At 40.0% G+C, this 15,422-nt stretch overlaps 1 protein-coding gene across 1 annotated transcript in view; it reads left to right on the top strand.

Annotated features, from left to right (window-relative positions):
• The first annotated feature begins 6,794 nt into the window (after positions 1-6,794).
• Positions 6,795-15,422, top strand: part of myh9a (myosin, heavy chain 9a, non-muscle) — a 46,954-nt gene continuing 38,326 nt past the window's right edge. The window contains exons 1-6 of the mRNA XM_061729117.1: positions 6,795-6,912; positions 12,195-12,385; positions 12,469-12,609; positions 13,527-13,683; positions 13,765-13,792; positions 15,017-15,110. Coding sequence (XP_061585101.1) covers positions 12,200-12,385; positions 12,469-12,609; positions 13,527-13,683; positions 13,765-13,792; positions 15,017-15,110 — 606 coding nt within the window. The 5' untranslated portion in view covers positions 6,795-6,912; positions 12,195-12,199. The remainder of the gene's footprint in view (positions 6,913-12,194; positions 12,386-12,468; positions 12,610-13,526; positions 13,684-13,764; positions 13,793-15,016; positions 15,111-15,422) is intronic.

Here is a 15,422-nt window from a genome sequence, read left to right as displayed (position 1 = left end):
AGGAAATGGAAAAAAAGTAAAAGGTAACAATTTCAACCAGAGCATTTTATAATTTAGTGAAAAAAAAATGTTTGATATTATTTTGTTGAAATAAAGGTTCCTGACAAAGTCAAAAAGCCTAGATGCAATAAACGCATTTTTGTGGTAGTTTATGAATTTAAAACCTAAGAACGGGTCGGTGGCAACCCTAACAACAGACAAAGGTTAAGTGAATTATTTTCATTATGTTCAGACTTACATTTACTTTTCACTTGCTGAATTTGCCGGTCCATTTTTTTTCCCTCAAACGCACGTTTGATTGGCTGATGATTTGATTATTAATAAGTTTGTATTTATTGTGTATGTTAATATAATTTAAGTTATGTTCAAATATTGCAATTTAAATTGCTAATAAAATCCTGGAATATTCTGGAAGTTTTCAAAATGTTTCTTTAGTAGTTTTTGAAAACAAAGGTTTGAATGGAACCGTGTATCAGGTGAACCAATACACATGAAAGTTAGTATAAGTCAATACAGATTTATTTTGCATTGATCATTTAGACTATCAATTAATTAGGTTCATATTTGTGACAAATGTAGCCCTGACCCCAGTGGCGTCAATTCAGTGGAAGCTAAGGTATGGCAAGGTTATGGGGAGTATCAATCAACACGTCCAGCAAATAATCATCACAGAAGTTTATCTGTGTGGTCAAGAAAATTGGAACTTTTTCAAATGCAGTCTCGCTCACTGCAAAAACTCCAAATCTTACCAGGAATATTTGTCTTATTTCTAGTTAAAATCTCTAATTTTTAGTCAAAAAATCTCATTACACTTAAAACAAGAGTCATCACCAGAAAAATAACTTATCTGACAATTTTCACCTGTTTCAGGTAAATTTTCCCTTGAAATAAGTGGAAAAATCTGCCAGTGGAACAAGATTTATTTTCTCATTACAAGCAAAACAATCTTGTTCCACTGGCAGATTTTTACACTTATTTTAAGTGAAAATCTACTTGAAACAGGTGAAAATGGTTGTTTTTGAGTCTTGTCTTAAATGTAATGAGACTTTTTTTGACTAAAAATTAGACATTTTAACTAGAAATAAGACAAATATTCTTGTTAAGATTTTGAGTTTTTCCCTTGAAGCCAAGGTGTGGCGGCTGCCATACCTTGGCATACCCAATTGACGCCCCTGCCTGACCCCCGTTCACCCAATCTGTTTGGTCTTATTAATGTCCCGTCCCCAGCAAAAAGTGTACATGCAGGTTATGCCGTTATATCGTCCCAACCAATGTTGAGACCAAACCTACGCCCTTGTGCCTGGTTGGAGACGGCGACGGCGTCCTCCGAGGACCGGCCTCCACCTGGGGGTGGTGGAACCTGGACGCCACGGTGAAATCAGGTCTTTCCATCAACACGGGCCCGGTCTTCCCCCCAACACCCCAACCCCCCCACCCCGCTACGCTCCGGCACTTTCCCCCCTCGGCCCTGCAGGACGTGACGGGACACGAGAGGCTTTCACAACAACAGCTCATGCAAAGCTGAACTAACTAGTACGTGTGAGTGTGTGTGAGTGTGTGAGTGTGTGAGTGTGTGTGAGTGTGTGAGTGTGTGTGAGTGTGTGTGTTCCCCTGTCAGGAAGCTGCGTTGATGATGTGGTGGAGCAACATGAACAACATGAGCCACATGAGCCCCGTGGCGGTGGAAATCTCACCTGACTGAACCGTCAGAACTGAGGTTTCAGGTTTCAGATTGAATCTTTCAGAGTTTTAAACTTTGAAGTGAAAGTATGTTTGTGAGTGTGTGTGTGTGTGTGTGTGTGTGTGTGTGTGTGTGTGTGTGTGTGTGTGTGTGTGTGTGTGTGTGTGTGTGTGTGTGTGTGTGTGTGTGTGTGTGTGTGTGTGTGTGTGTGTGTGTGTGTGTGTGTGTGTGTGTGTGTGTGTGCTTCATGCTGCAACCCGCCTCCATCAGCCCGTCTGTGAGGCGTGACATGTGAACATCAACCCTGATGACGAGGCTTCATCTCGGAAGGAAGAAGGAGAAGAAGAAGCGCCGCCCCCCCCCCGGCAGCCGCTGCTCTTCCTCTTCCTCATCTCCTCCGCCTGCTGCTGCCTCTGACCATATAAGGTGGGGAATCAAGCCGGCAGCTCATTGGTGGACGGGGGCCCAGGCAGGTAGACCTGTTGCCTTGTATGGGAGGCTCCTGGAGACCCCCCCCCCCCGACGTGAGGTCATCCTGGGCTTCAGCCCGTCTGTCTGGGGGGGGTTGGGGGTTCCCGCCCGGGGGCATCGGCGGCGTCACACCCCTGCCCCCCCCACCCTGGCACCCACAAGGCCCTGCGTTCACACCAACACACCATATCCTCCCCGAGGTATCAAAAATGAGTAATCACTCATCTCAACTTCCTCCTTTGTCTCTTTTATTGTTCCTGTTGAAGAACTTCTGAGAGATTTTCAGATTATTTTAGTCCAAAATCTGAGTTTTTAAGGCGAAGAAAGTACAAAACATGATGTCTTAGATACATATGCACCTAAATCCATCACTTTCTGTCAGATATAACTGTCTGGGGGTTTGTTGCACAGTATCAATATCGCAGAAAACATCTTGACCTTTTGTCCAAGATGACTTTTTAATTCAACATTTGAAGTGTTTATTTTCTGTATTTTAGGTAAAACCATGAGTATCCAAGCTTTTATTTACTTTCATCTTGAAGATGCTGACAGAAAATCCTGGATGCTGGTTTTTCTTAAACCTGAACAGAATTAAATCCTATTTAAAGTCTTCGTTTGAAAGTCGCATAAGTGTTTTTTTTTGTTCTGCACCAGGTTTTACTTCTACGTTATATAGTTATGATATTAAACCCGGGTTTTGCATATCGGTTGATTATTGGCCATTATTGATCCAGTATCAGTGACGTAAAGAAGTCAGACTTATATCCTTAAAGAGACAACGCACAATTATCTTCATGAAATGGTTTTCTTCGTCTTTGCCTGTTTTTATTGACGTTACGGAAGATTTGATGCAGAAATACACTTAAAAAAATAAATAAAAAATAAATAAGTAAATATAAAAATAAATATATAAAAAACATTTGATGCAGATATGCACTTAATAAAATAAATGCAAAATAAATAAATAAAATAAATAAATAAATATATTAAAAAGATTGAATGCAGAAATATACTAAATAAAATAAATACAAACAAAAAAAATATATCAAAAAGATTTAATGCAGAAAAACACTTAATAAAATAAATAAATAAAAATAAATAAATACATATAAAGAATAAATAAATATATTTAAAAAATTGATGCCGATATACACTTAATAAAATAAATACAAAATAAATAGATAAAATAAATAAATATATAAAAAAGATTTGATGCAGAAATACATCTAATAAAATAAATAAATACACTTAAATACACTTAATTTCAGCGGACGTGCCACACTGAAGTGATCGGAGCTGTTGATGTTAAATCAGCTGTTACTCACAAGGTACCAATAAAAACTAAAAAATCTACCAATTATTTGTATGTTTGGGTCTTTTTGTAAAAATCAGCACTAACTTCTGGCTGCAGTTCCTCTCCTGACCGCTAGGGACTCAGTCACGGACATGATGATCACACCAGGTGAATTTTACTCAAATTATATCAAGTAAAAAAAATATGTATAATTAGAGGTGTGGCTTCTTTGATCAAATAAAATAAATAAAGACCTCAACGCCACGGGAGAGGGTTGTCCAGTACTTCTTTCACACTTTATGCAGTCGATTTTCAAAGTTTGATTGCTACGACCATCATGTCTTGCACGATGTAAAATCGATAATATGGGATGTTGAGTATTTGATCCTTCAAAAATACACTACCCATGACATGAATTGCATTACACTTTGTGAACATTATACGATAAAGATAAAAAAAAAAAAATATTCTATGGCTTTATTTGATATTCATTCAGTCATTCAGCCTTTAATTAGCCAGGCAGGTCATTAAGAACATTCTTATTTACAATGACGGCCTGGCAAGAGACAAGGAACACTTGGGGGGAAAGGAAGTGGGTTAGGGAGTAAACCACATTAAAATTGAAGCTCTGCAAAGGTAGAAAACCATTAGGTAGCATTTTTTGGCAAAGCAGCAGAAATTGGCAGAACACCCACCCTAAAGTGTCTGAGCTTGTCCTCAGGCAGTTTTGCAGCCGAAAGTGCCAGTGTCGTGCCAAAAAGTGATTGCCTGAAAAAGTGATTGCCTGCCAGAATCTGATTTCTGGCCGCGGGAGCGCGCACAGCAGCCCGTTGAGCGATAGCGCTAAAACGTCAGATTTTCAGATTATGAAGCTCAAGAATGAGATCAAGTCATATTTAGGTAGAAACAACTTTTCATTAATTGTATTTGGCCTTCAATCAATTTTTGGCAGGTGAAAATGCCTATTGTGTGTTGTAATGGTCCTTTAAAGCAGCACAACGTAACTTTCAGCTCTTGTTGAGTTTGGCGGCTCCTTTGGACAAAAGCGGTAGTGCTTTACCAGTAGTGTGGAAGGGTTCCTACCATGCACCTCAAAGTTACATAGTGCCAGTGAAGGCGATACAGACCCCTCAGACCATGACAGAGGTTCATTAAACCTGTTGGAAGTTGATGTACCATCACAATGACTCTGGAAATATTATATTAAGGTGGAAAAGTTACATAGTGCTGCTTTAAAAGAGTTAAAAGCAATCCTGTGAGCTCTAGTGTTTATATTATGAAGATCAAGAATGAGATCAAGTCATATTTAGGCAGAAACAACTTTTCATTAATTGTATTTGGCCTTCAATCAATTTTTGGCAGGTGAAAATGCCTATTTTGTGTTGTAATGGTCCTTTAAAAGAGTTAAAAGCAATCCTGGGAGCTGTAGTGTACAGTGGGACAAGATTTATCTTCTTATTACAAGCAAAAAAATCTTGTTCCAGTGGCAGATTTTTCTACTTATTTCAAGTTAAAATCTACTTGAAACAGGTGAAAATTGTTGTTTTTGCCAGTGATGAGTCTTGTTTTAAGTGTAATGAGATTTTTTTTACTAAAATGAGACATTTTAACTAGAAATAAGAGAAATATTCTTGTTAAAATTTTGAGTTTTTGCAGTGATCCATTTTACTTATCCTGTGAAGGACAGAGTCATATTGATAAGTTCAGAAAACTGTTTTTTATTTTTGTGTTTTGATGTATTTGATGTAAGTCCAGTGGATATTTAAAGCTTACAGAAGGCTGCATTTAACTGCTGCTATGTCATTCCTGCAGTATTTCTGCAGGTGTTTTGGTCACTGCTATTATTTGTAATATATTATATTATCATATCTGTCCCCATATGATAAAATCCACCATCCCCCCTGATTTTTTTTTACAACTCGAGTACTGATGACTGATAACTATGGTACAGCTGCCACTCAGGAAGGGTAATCATACCAAAATATCATCTACAGACATGGATCTTTTAAAAAATTATAAGCAAGTTTTGTCACCTTGAGTGGTACTGATATCTGGCCTGGCCCATGGACTAAATCTTGGAGAGAAAAGTTGTTAATGGTGTCCTGAAGAATCTGGTTTTTACGACGGAGTATTAGGGCCAAACTAAGACAAAAAAATTAAGAGAATAAAGTCATAATGTTACGAGAATAAAGTCGTAAAATTACGAGAATAAAGTCATAATATAATGAGAATAAAGTCGTAAAATTACGAGAATAAAGTCATAATATTACGAGAATAAAGTCGTAATATTAAATATATATATAACTTCACAAGATGCTGCTCAATATTCCTAATTTTAACACAGGGAGAAGACTGCTCTTCCTGTTAAGAGTTCTCATAAATTACCACTTTATTTTCATAATATTACGACTTTATTCTCATAAATTACGACTTTATTCTCGTAATGTTACGACTTTATTCTCGTAATATTATGTCTTTATTCTCGTAATATTACGACTTTATTCTCGATAATATTACGACTTTATTCTCGTAATATTATGACTTTATTCTCGATAATATTACGACTTTATTCTCGTAATGTTACGACTTTATTCTCGATAATATTACGACTTTATTCTCGTAATATTACGACTTTATTCTCGATAATATTACGACTTTATTCTCGTAATGTTACGACTTTATTCTCGTAATGTTACGACTTTATTCTCGATAATATTACGACTTTATTCTCGTTATATTACGACTTTATTCTCGTAATATTACAACTTTATTCTCGTAATATTACAACTTTATTATCGATAATATTACAACTTTATTCTCGTAATATTACAACTTTATTCTCGATAATATTACGACTTTATTCTCGTAATGTTACGACTTTATTCTCGTAATGTTACGACTTTATTCTATTACGACTTTATTCTCGATAATATTACGACTTTATTCTCGTAATGTTACGACTTTATTCTCGATAATATTACGACTTTATTCTCGTAATGTTACGACTTTATTCTCGTAATATTACGACTTTATTCTATTACGACTTTATTCTTGCAACATTACGACTTTATTCTGGTAAATTTACGACTTTATTCTCATTATATTATGACTTTATTCTCGTAATTTCCTTTTTTTTTTGTCTTAGTTTGGCCCTAATACTCCGTCGTAGGTTTTGGCCTTCCAATTAAATTCTTTATAAATTTTTCCTCGGACAGTTTTGCAGCCTCCGCAAGTACCGGGTTTTACGCGGCGCCCCTGAACGCACCGCGACGCCTGGGCGGGGGGCGTGGCCTCCGACGGGGGGCGTGGCCTCCGGCTTCACCTGAGAAAAATAAAACGGGCGGAGGAGCCGCGGCCGCCAGCGTCAGTCCCGACTCCCTGCAGCTGGAACTCGAGCCCCAGCACCAGCACACTCTCCCCCCGCGGACCAGGAGCAGCTCAGCCTCGGTGGAGCCGCCACAGCCAGGTGAGTCCTCCTAATCCTGAGCCGTTTAAGGGCTTCAGTGGTCAAACCGAGGGCTCTGGTGCGTCATGGGGGGGTCGGCTCACCTGCCCAGGTGTTCTCATCACCGAGCAGCCCGAGCCTCGGGCTACACATTCACGGCAGAGGTTTGGGGTTTGATTCCAGCTGAAGTTTTGAAGTCTAGAAACATTTCCTTTCTTCCGCTGCTGTCGGTGTTCTGACAATTTCTGCTGCTTTGCCAAAAAATGCTCCCTAATGGTTTTCTACCTTTTTGTAGAGCTTCAATTTTACTGTTTTACCCCCTAAACCACTTCCTTGTCTCTTGCCAGGCCGTCATTGTAAATAAGAATGTTCTTAATGACCTGCCTGGTTAAATAAAGGCCAATGAGTGAATGCATATCAAATAAAGCGATAGAATTGTTTTTTTTCCCCTCTTTATCGTGTAATGTTCACACAGTTTAATGTAATTCATGTCATGGGTAGTGTATTTTTGAAGGATCAAATACTCAACATCCCATATTATCAGTTTTACATCGTGCGCGTCCACGCGGATGTGAGAAGTGAAGCAGCTTCGTGTCACGTTGAAGCTGTTGGTGCAACTTCCTGAGGAAGTTGCTCATGGACGGTTTCAGCTGCAGCCGCAACATTTGAGAGAGAGAAGCTTCAGGCTGCAGCTTCAGACCCGAATCAACCTGTTTTATTAGTTTTATTGTTGTTTTTCCTGAAGCGCACTCCCGCTCCCCCCTCTGATCTCAGCCTGAGAACATAATGGACTTAAGACGCAGGTGAGGGATTATCCCTCTATATCCGTGCACGGGCATCTGCCCACACACACACACACACACACACACACACACACACACACACACACACACACACAGGTGGTACAGGGCGCGTGCGTGTGAGGGTGTGGTCACGGCTCTCCTCCTCCACGCGCCCGGACTTGCTCGCGCATTCCTCCGCGGGGGCGCGCACCGCTGCAGACCTGCGGGTGCAGGATGCTGAGGCCACGCCCACATCCAGGTGGACCACGCCCACATCCAGCTGGACGGGGTGTTACCTGGACGAGGGGGGGGGGGGCGAAGAATTCTGGGTAAAGGGAGGAATTCAGACAAACTATTTGTTGCTGGAGGCCGTTTAAAGATGTGGATGAAGAGTAGAACCTAAATAATAAATCAAATTTAAACCAGAAATCAGCTATTTTATTTAATTTGTGCAGAACTTTTACACCAAATATCCTCAAAGGTTCACGTTGGGAAATGCCCATCTCGTTTACCAACCCTGCAGGTTTTTTTTTTTCAGTTTTATTAATGCTGTTGTAGTTATGTTTTGTTTTTGTTTGTTTGTTTTTTGTTCTCTTTAATATAAGAAAAAAGAAAAATATAAGGGCATGGCAGGTGTATATCATTAGGAGTTCCCGTTTGAGCAGTACCTTGAAGAAGGCTTGCGCCAAAACGCGTGGCCTGGGTCTCTGCTCCCATGTTTTTAAACTTATTAGCCATGTTTCAATAAAGGCTTTTTAATATTTTTCCACAAGAAGAGTGCCTTGGACTCCCTTTTTTGACAAGATATTGTTTTTTTCCCCAACACCAAAGAGCACCTTCAAGATTTTTTCTGAACAATTCCCTGAGCACTTCGGATTTTCTCTTCACTTGAAGAAAAATATAATATTTAATATAAGAAAAAGGAGGAATCTCTGAACATACTGCTTCCATTTTATGTCATTTATGACAGTACCATGATCATCTTGTTTCCATGAGATTCTTAATAAAAACAGCAACACACACCTCAGCTTGTGTCAGGACCTCATTAGAGACTCGACACCTCGTCATCGAGGTGTTTGACACGACTTTTACAGTCTCAGGTAATTACAGAGTCTCCGAGGCGGTGACATCCATCATTCTTTCACACACACACACACACACCCCCCCTTTACTCCCCCGGGCTAAGAGCATAATGGACAGAACCAGTCTAACGTCATGCCAACAAACAATACCTTCCCTCCTCTGTCCCCACAACATGAACCAGCGGCCTGAACCCGAGTCCTGATCCTGGTTCTGGTCCTGGTCCTGGTTCTGACTCAGACCAATCAGCAGGTCCTGATGCTCAGCTTCTACTTGGCTTTAATTGGATCCCCGGTACCCCCTGAGCTGGAACCCGGCTTTAGTTTAAGTGAAGAATGTGATGGTGGCGACTTGAGACTTTTAATGACTCGCTGGACAAAGAACGTTTCACATCAAAGTTGGTTTAAAAAAGAGGGGAAAATGGTAAATGCAGTAATAATCTCCTAGTTTATTGCTTTTTTTTCTTTATTTTTTAAAGAGGTAAATGCAATAATAAAGTCAGAGTTTGATGGCGTCAGTGATTAATATGATTAAGCCCCGCCTACCAGATTCTCTAGAGAAGAGATTAAAATCTGCCGACACTTTGACACCATTTCTCAACTAGTGAAGTCGTGAGTCTGAATCGTCTGAAGTCTGATTGTTGCTGGTTTAACTAGTCTTTATCATTTTATCGTCTACATTCAGCTCCGTCATTGATGTTGCAAAATAAAAGCTTGAACTTCTTCGTCATGGTACTGGCCCCGCCCACTCTTATCAGCCCACTTTCCCTCTTATCCACATACCTGTCAAAGTCTCCCGTTTTGGCCGGGACACTACCGTATTTTACGTCTCTTTCCCTCCGTCCTCCTGTATTAGTATTTTGCCGTAAATTTCCAGTTTTTTATTATGTATTAATCTTTAAACAGCAAACTGGCCTTGCGAGAACTGCCCCCTGCTTTAGCCTGGGGGCAGTTCTCGCAAGGTTAGTGGCGACAACGGGAACAAACTCGGAACAACAAATCAGAGATGGATGGATGTAACGAGAGAGAGAAGATATTTTGACAAAAAAGCGAAGACTTTGTGTAAATATCTCTAAAAATGAGATAGAAAATGTACTTTCCTAAAGAGGAGGAACAGAAACACAGTCAGTGAAGGCCAGAGCCACATGAGTGAAAATGACAAATTAAAATAAAATGTAAATGTTTCCCTTGAAGAAAATCAATGTGTATATTAACTGAAAATATTTAGAATAAATAAATGTGCTTTAATTTCCCTTATGTATTCATTTAGGCTCTATTATAGGAATTGCATACATAGGAATTTCCACAGCATTTCAGTATCAACAAAGGTAGAACTATCAGATTCTGAGCACATAATTGTAGTTTTTAAGTGGTTGACACGTAGTTATTTTGGATTTCTCGTAAATTTGTCTTAAAAAGTAGATGAAGGACCTCAGTTGGGCTGGTGGGGGGAAATGACCGTTATTTTTAAATCTAAAACTTGACAGGTATGTATCAGCCTGACGCCGGCGGCGTGCAGCCCGACCGTGAGTCACGGTGAACACGACCACAACAAAGCAGACGCTCCGGAAGTCTATCAGACTATTTATTTGGAGAAGTGGTGCCTGCTGGGTAACTTGTTGGTATTTCAGCCGCCTGACGAACATGAAATGACGCTTTTATTCAGTAGAATTTAAATACAGTACGTAGTGATGGAGATTCTAGCAGCTGGAAGACTCTGAATAAATAAAAACACTCAGATTTGAGGTTCAAGCTACTGAATAACTGTGTTTTTGAGTTTGATGCTGTTATGAAGATCTGCAAGATGCTTTCAAAAGGTTTTAATATGAATGATTTAAATGTATAAGTAAAGTGATATTTCAATAAGGTTACATTATTAATGTTGGCTCTTTTTAAATCTTCTTGCTTCAGTGTTTTAATAAAAAAAACCAACTGGTTCCCACCTTAAGGCCACGTTTACACATAGCCGGGTATTTACAGTAACGGATATTTTCCCCTCTACGTTTTGAAAAATATCCTCGTTTACACGAACCTGCATAAATACGCTGTTATGGTGCTATGAGCATCCAAACCTGCAGGGGGCAGTGTAACGAGAAACGTAAAGTCATGCTAGCCAATCAGAATCCTGGAAAAAAACATCAACAAATGACACGTGTGAAGCCTGAATAATATGGTTCCGCGTTAAATCGACGGCGTAGCCTACTTAGCCTACGTACGGTGTGTGTCGCCGCGTACCCTACACAGTAGGCTCTGCGTTGGTGTAACGCGGAACCATAAATCAGCCTTGACTGCCAGTTACTTCCAAGACGGAACGAGAGACTTTCGTTTGGAGTGACAGAGAAGTGGAGTTACTTTTAAGTGTGACTTTAGAATATAAAACGGGTAAAATACAAGAAGATATTGACGGTGGCCAAACTAATTGTAAACACAGGTCGCACAAATGATGCTGGTGACGTTTCTGTCCCATAATGTGACGTTCTGAGCCTAAATCTCCGTTTTCCTCCGTTTACAAGCAAACGTGAAAACGGAGTTCATACGAACGGCCAAAACGCATGAAAACGCCACCGTTTTTGCTCCGTGTAAACGGGGCCTAAATCATGAAGTCCCCCGACATGCCCCTGAAGCCACGCCTCCAGCTTGAACAGGCCACACCCCTTTTTGAGTCTGTCCATCTTTTATTTTTAATTTCTTCCATGTTTTTCAAAAGTTCTTTTGTTTTTAAGGAAACTTTTAGGGAAATGCAGCATCAATTTATTTTTTTATTATTATTTATAGCTGTTTTTGCTGCAGGAAGCACCAGCTTGAATAAAGTAAACCTTGTTTGACTTGAATTGTTTTTACAATTTAAACTCCGTTAGTCTTTACGCAGACATTTTCATAAATATTTTGAGTTTAATTCTTATTATCATTCATACTCCACAAGAAGGAATGATTTGCATATCCCCTTCTGTATAACTGCAGTTGCTACATTTTCATTTAATTGTGGAACAGTTTAAAACATCTAAGTGAAACATGCTCAACATTATCTGCATTTAAAAGCTGAAAAAAAGTTTATAGATTTTTAATATATCTGTTTTTCATTCACCACTATTCAAATATATTTCTAAGCTATTTAATTGTATTCTGAAGTATCGTATAACTCTGAGTTATCAGTTATACTGTATAGGCCTATGTATTGAGCTTAGATGGTTTTGTGAATTATTGTTTTTTAGGATGGGGGAGTCGCTTATAAGCCCTTTGGGTTTTTATGACCTCTCCTGCACAGCTTTTTCTTAACTTTTTTTCCTCTGTGTAATCCTTTTTACGAGTGAAAACAACAAAAACAAGTGGTTTTAGGTCAGATGTGACATCACCGCTGCCGTCCTGACCGTGGTTTTTAAGGCTGTTGAATAAACCTAAATCTTCTGTTCCATGACGTTTGTCTTCTCTGGTGCGTCCGCAGCCATCATGTCGGACGCGGACAAGTTCCTGTACGGCGACCGCGGCGGCGTCAACAACCCGCTGGCGCAGGCCGACTGGTCGACCAAGAAGCTGGTCTGGATCCCCAGCGAGAAGCTGGGCTTCGAGGCCGGATCGCTGAAGGAGGAGAAGGGCGACGAGTGCGTGGTGGAGCTGACCGACTCGGGGAAGAAGGTGAGACGGGGTCCTCTGGGTGGGGGCGTGTCCTCCGCCGACCCGAGATGATGCCCTAAACTCTCCCCCTTTCTCCCCCACAGGTGAAGGTGAACAAGGACGACATCCAGAAGATGAACCCGCCCAAGTTCAACAAGGTGGAGGACATGGCGGAGCTCACCTGCCTGAACGAGGCGTCGGTGCTGCACAACCTGAAGGAGCGCTACTACTCCGGACTCATCTACGTGAGTCGCCATCGCCGCCGCCACGATTCTCCGATTCTAAAGCGATTCTCATATTAATTCCTAAAAATCGATTCGTATGTCTAAATTTCGATTTTTTTTTTTCTCATCATTACGTTACAACTTTTGGTATTTTTTTGTTTAAAAGGAATGTTTTGTTGGACACAAGAATAACTTGTGCCTTTTTTTTTTATTGCCTTTAAATGTGTTTAATGGTTATAATTGCATAAATTGCCTACATTTCATTCATTTATATAGTTTTTTGGAGTTACATTTTCATAAAATGCCAGAAACCAAATTCTCAAGAATTAAAGGCAAGGCAAGTTTATTTGTATAGCACAATTCAACACAAGGTAATTCAAGGTGCTTTACATCAACATTAAAAGCAGCAAGACACAATTAAAAGTAAATAACAAATACAATGATAACCTTAACCCTAAAGAGGTAAAATAATAAAAAGTACAAGTTATTAAAAAATAAAGACAGTAGAGTACAGCAGGTTCAAAACGTATTTAATTTTAAGAGTATGCAAACCGAAAAAGATGGAAAATGGAAAAAATAAAAACGGAATGTGGAAAAGATTAAACGCGTCTCTGTTTGCTGCTCTGTATCTGTTTGATAATTCTGCCCCACGATGTTTCTGAAAGCAGTTCTATCAGCATTCTGGGAGCTGATTGGTCCTTACAGCATCATTAGCTGCAATACTTGCTGTTGAATCTCAATATAATACTAGTATTAATATGTTGCAGAACTACAGTCATATAATTCATGAAACTCAAGCTCAAAACTGTTTTAATAACACTATTGAATCAAATGTTGATAATCGATTCTGAATCTTAAAAATGGGCATCGATTCTTGACCTTTGAATAGATGCCTGGTTACGTTATCGCCTGGCTCTAACGTCTCTCGTCCTCCTCAGACGTACTCCGGCCTCTTCTGCGTCGTCATCAACCCGTACAAGAACCTGCCCATCTACAGCGAGGAGATCGTCAACATGTACAAGGGCAAGAAGAGGCACGAGATGCCGCCGCACATCTACGCCATCACCGACACGGCGTACCGCAGCATGATGCAGGGTAGGTGGCCGCTTCTCCAGGAGCTGCACGTCTGGTTTCACCATGTTTCAGTGGTTCTGACCCCAGTTTCTCCCCCGGCAGATCGAGAGGACCAGTCCATCCTCTGCACGTACGTCTCCTCTCTCTGTTGCAGCTTTCTGAGCCTTCTGGAATCGGTCTTGGTTTAAAAACAATCAGTTTTTATTTTTCTATTTGTTTTTGTTTTTATTTGTCCCGCTGTCTCGGCCCGACTGGACTCAGATCTGACATCTGAAGTCATTTACTGTAAAAATTTAACATGAAAGTCGAAGCTCGGCCTTAAAATTAGACCTATAATGAACCATTTGGGGGGGTCGGGTCCGGTCCTCCTACACTGGACTGAAATTAATTCCTGCAATAGATTTTATCATTTCATGGAGACAAGCCAGTTTATTATTATTATTATCTTTTTTTTTTTTAATATTTAATTTTTTTAAATTTTTTTAATTTTTTAATTTTATTTAATTTTTTTAATTATTTTATTTATTTATTTATTTATTTAGACAGTGGTGGAGCCCGGTCTGGTCCTCCTCCACTGGACTATTACTGCCATTAAAGTAAATGAAGCAACATTAATGTAATAAAACAGCCAACATCTGGTGGAGAGTGACTAAAACCCGTCTACTAGATAGCAGTAATTATTACATACCGTTCCTTTAAATGAGGCGTATTAAACTCGAAGCCACGGGCCATTTTTACACATCCAAAAAATAACGTTATGATTTTTGTCATCAGAACCATGATGTCACCTGGCGACTGGATCTCAAATGAATTCCTGCAATAGATTATATAATTTCATGGAGAAAATCCAGTAGATTATTATTATATATATATATATTTTTTATTATATTATTATTTTTTAAATTAATTCAATTTTATTTATTTAGACAGTGGTGGAGCCCGGTCTGGTCCTTCTACACTGGACTATTACTGCCATTGAAGTAAATGAGGCAACATTAATGTAATAAAAGAGCCAACATCTGGTGGAAAATGATTAGTTTGTCCACTATATTGTCAGTAATTATTACATACCGTTCCTTTTAAAGGAGGCGTATTAAACTTGAGGCCACGAGCCGTTATTGCTCGTACAAGAATAACGTTATGATTTTTGTCACCAGAACCATGATGTCCCCTGGCGACTGGAAATGAATTCCTCCGATAGATTTTATAATTTAATGGAGAAAAACCAGTAGATTATTATTTATTTAATTTAGACAGTGGTGGAGCCCAGATGTGCTTTATTTACAGACCTCTGGTCAAAACGCTGCTCCGGTTTTTATTTATTTATTTGTTTCCGTGTCTGAACCTCCTGCAGCGGCGAGTCCGGAGCTGGAAAGACGGAAAACACAAAGAAAGTCATCCAGTATCTCGCTCACGTGGCTTCGTCCTTCAAGTCCAAGAAAGACCAGGTGAGTCTGATTCCTGCCCCCCCGATCCCTCCGTTCTTCCCCCGTCAGCAGATTTCCACCTCGGTGTTCTTGTGTGGCGGCGGCGGCGGCGCATTCCTGCGTCAGGCCCCGGCCTGCCCGCCTCGCCTCGGCGGCGGCTGAAATCGAGCAGAACGCAGAAATCCTCGTGCACATACCTGTTATCACCCCCACATGGGGGTTGTTTTTGTGTGTTTTTATCGTGCAAGACCTGACATGAAAAGTTTGAACCATTCCTGACTCGTCTCTCGTCCTCCTGATGCACCACCGTCCTGACGTTGGTGTCAGATGTGT

Source organism: Cololabis saira, chromosome 1 (assembly GCF_033807715.1).
Source record: "Cololabis saira isolate AMF1-May2022 chromosome 1, fColSai1.1, whole genome shotgun sequence".
In the NCBI taxonomy this organism is placed as follows: domain Eukaryota; kingdom Metazoa; phylum Chordata; class Actinopteri; order Beloniformes; family Belonidae; genus Cololabis; species Cololabis saira.
This window is presented reverse-complemented; position numbering and strand designations above follow the sequence as displayed.